The sequence below is a fragment of the Ornithodoros turicata genome, chromosome 4 (assembly GCF_037126465.1).
Source record: "Ornithodoros turicata isolate Travis chromosome 4, ASM3712646v1, whole genome shotgun sequence".
Lineage (NCBI taxonomy): Eukaryota > Metazoa > Arthropoda > Arachnida > Ixodida > Argasidae > Ornithodoros > Ornithodoros turicata.
This window is the reverse complement of record NC_088204.1, coordinates 18,321,980-18,325,109: the sequence shown is the minus strand read 5'-3', so window position 1 is coordinate 18,325,109 and position 3,130 is coordinate 18,321,980. Positions and strand designations below refer to the sequence as shown.

Below are 3,130 nucleotides of genomic sequence, written 5' to 3'. Positions count from 1 at the left end.
TCCCATTTCATTATTGAGCTTACGGACCGTGAATCCGCACTATTTTCCCAATCTGTGTTACTGCGCTAGCGTAACAGCGGCGCCGCGGCGCGGCCAGCGCGGCGGCGGAACTATTTTCACGTCAAGATGGCAGAACGCGAAGTTTGTGTGCGTCAAAATTTCACCTGCGCGCTACGAGGTCGTCGGGGGTATGAGTGACGCAAAGTCTCCAAGTTTTGTGAGAAACCGCTTCACGACGTTGCCAAGATAACAATGGCGAACAAGTCTGCAGAATATTGGACTGTTCAAGACGTCGGTGAGTGGCTTGAAACCGTACGTCTTCCTAAATACGTCCCTGTGTTCCGAGATCACCTTATTGATGGGCGTGCTCTACTGACATTATCGGAATCTGACTTGAAAAAGCCTCCCCTCGAAATCGGAATTTTGGGCGACATCAAGAACCTCATGATCTGTGTTCGAGAATTACAATACCAGAATATCAACTCAGTCAAAGCTCTGATGGGCCCAGCCGAATTGCTCAGTTCTTTGGACTCTCAAAGCTTCACGCGTCGGAATTCAACACGGAAGCGCCGCAAGCGTAGCAGCAACAGCGTCGGCGGGTCATCGGATGGCACTGCTCCTTCACCGGATGTCTCATTCGACTATGACGATGATGTCGAAGGCGACGACTTCGTTCTGGCAAAGTCCCGTCATCTCAAGCCCGAGATCTGGAAGACCGCCGTCGGAATGCTTTATTTCTTCGCTGTCACCTGGATCACTGCTATCGTGATGGTTGTCGTTCATGACAGAGTCCCGGACATGCAAACTTATCCCCCGTTACCCGATATCTTCCTCGACAATGTACCGCATATACCGTGGGCTTTTGCCATGTGTGAGCTGACTGGCGTGGTACTGTTCGCTTTCTGGCTATGCATACTCATCTGGCACAAGCATCGTTTCATTTTGCTACGACGCATGTTTTCCCTCTTTGGATCTGTGTTTCTCCTGCGTTGCATCACCATGTTAATAACCTCGTTATCTGTGCCAGGGAAACACCTCGAGTGCAAAGCTAGAAACTTGGATGGCATGTCTCAAAAACTGCACCAAGCCTTCCTCATCTGGCAAGGTGGGGGAATGCTCATACAAGGTGTGCGCACGTGCGGCGACTACATGTTCAGCGGGCACACGACCGTCTTGACACTGCTGAACTTTTTCATCACAGAGTACACGCCGCGTTCTTACTACTTTTTGCACACCATCTCGTGGGTGCTGAACCTGTTTGGCATTTTCTTCATCTTGGCGGCGCACGAACACTACTCGATTGATGTGTTCATCGCGTTTTATATATCAACGAGGCTGTTCCTCTACTACCACACGTTGGCGAACAACCGAGCGCTGATGCAGATGGACAGCAAGCGTACGAGGATCTGGTTCCCACTTTTCTACTTTTTCGAGTCGAGTGTTGATGGGATTGTGCCTAACGAGTATGACACTCTGTCGGACTTGGTCAGGTGGGTCAAGAATAAGATGGGCAGAATTAGATTGAGGTTCAAGAAACTTGCTTAGCATGTGGACATTGGCCAATCCTCTTGTTGCTTTAGGTTTCATAATTGCAGACAAAAGAAGAGGTGAATTATAAATTCGAGTGTTTCCCTGTCCTTCTGACAAAGCAGAAAAGAGATGCTCGAGTGTCAAAATTAGGTACAAAGGTGACACTTGCACAAAGCGTGCTGAAGACACGTAAAATCAATTTGTTGTCAATGTTGTACGGATAAATGTTCGTGAACCGGAAAAGTCTTGTTAGGTATGACATTGAATGTGATGATATTTGCAGAGTGATATCCCACGTTTATTATTATCTTATTCAAAGGTTCCAAGGTGTTATTTATACCATTCCTGTACCATTCCAAAGGTACCACCTGCACAGTACAGAACCTCTGAGATTGGACACCTGTTGCATTTGATTACAGTGCTCTGCACCCCTTTTGAGTACTGTTGCAGATATTGCCAAATATTTTGTAAGCCTTTTTGACAACGACCCGATGAATCGCAGGAAAGCGACAATATTCAAGTGCTGTGGTGTGTACTTATTTTTAGTTCCTCACATGGGCCATCGAGGCATGACTGGGGTCAGTCATTGATCTGCGTGACATATGATTCGTTTTCAGAACTTTTCCCAAACACTGCAAAATATCAAGGTCACATTGGTGGTGCCCCTTTGGCCCTGCGTTCACATTATTTATTTGATAGGCATTACTATTGATTGTAAGAAGTACATTCTCAGAGCATAACAGCGACCCATTACGTTAGGCATTGCAGTGTGGTATAATATTTACAGTTACGGTATTGGTTGACTGTGTTGTTTGCTCGTAAGACCCAGTAGAGTTTTCAGTATTAAAGCTCGCATCTGTAGAACGTGTAGCCATAACTTCTATTTATTTTTTAACACCCACAGGTGTGTGTGTGGAATAAACTCTGTTTGTATTTTTCTTCTCTATCTGTAGTTTCCTGTTAATGCAGCATACAAGCAGCTGGGGAAATTGTTGCATTGTCTCGGCTTGGATTGTTATGTCATACTTGTGACATGCACACGTATTTGGGTCATGACATTGAGTATTGACATTGCCTGCAGAATTTAATGTGACAGCACAATAATCATTTGTGTTGCTTGACAACATAGCTAATTTGGTATTGAAGCATCATGGAAAGAGGTGACCTAACGCCCCCCCAGGGAGGGGTGAGGGTGTGTACACACAGGTTCTTCCTGACCAAGCTCTTCGGCAGGCTGAAGGGAAATATGTAACTAGCATACGACGATCGACAGTAGACTGGGGAGCACCCACAATTATTCTGAGGGGTGGTCCTGTCTTAGGGGACAGCATGCTACACAGTGATTTATCAAGACATTCCCCCCTCCCTACACCCCCCAAATAGTTCAATGAAACCCTCCTAACTTTTTCGCCTGTGTACCTGCCCTTGCAATTTCAGCTTTAGACACATGTCGGTAATGATATGTTAAGTTGTAATGGCGCAACTATAATAATGACCCCTTCCCCCCTCCCCATTTTTTTCGAACACCCCTCCCTGAGCCCTGGACCGGTAATCCAGAAGATGTGCGTTCGATCCCTACAGCTGGCTAACCTTTTCAGTG

The 3,130-nt window shown here is 46.4% G+C and overlaps 1 protein-coding gene across 1 annotated transcript; it reads left to right on the top strand.

Annotated features, from left to right (window-relative positions):
• Positions 1 to 110: 110 nt before the first annotated feature.
• On the top strand, positions 111 to 2,468 carry LOC135392763 (sphingomyelin synthase-related protein 1-like). Its single transcript, XM_064623477.1, has one exon. It carries the CDS (start codon positions 253 to 255, stop codon positions 1,543 to 1,545), a length of 1,293 nt encoding a protein of 430 aa, XP_064479547.1. The 5' UTR covers positions 111 to 252; the 3' UTR covers positions 1,546 to 2,468.
• Positions 2,469 to 3,130: the final 662 nt, after the last annotated feature.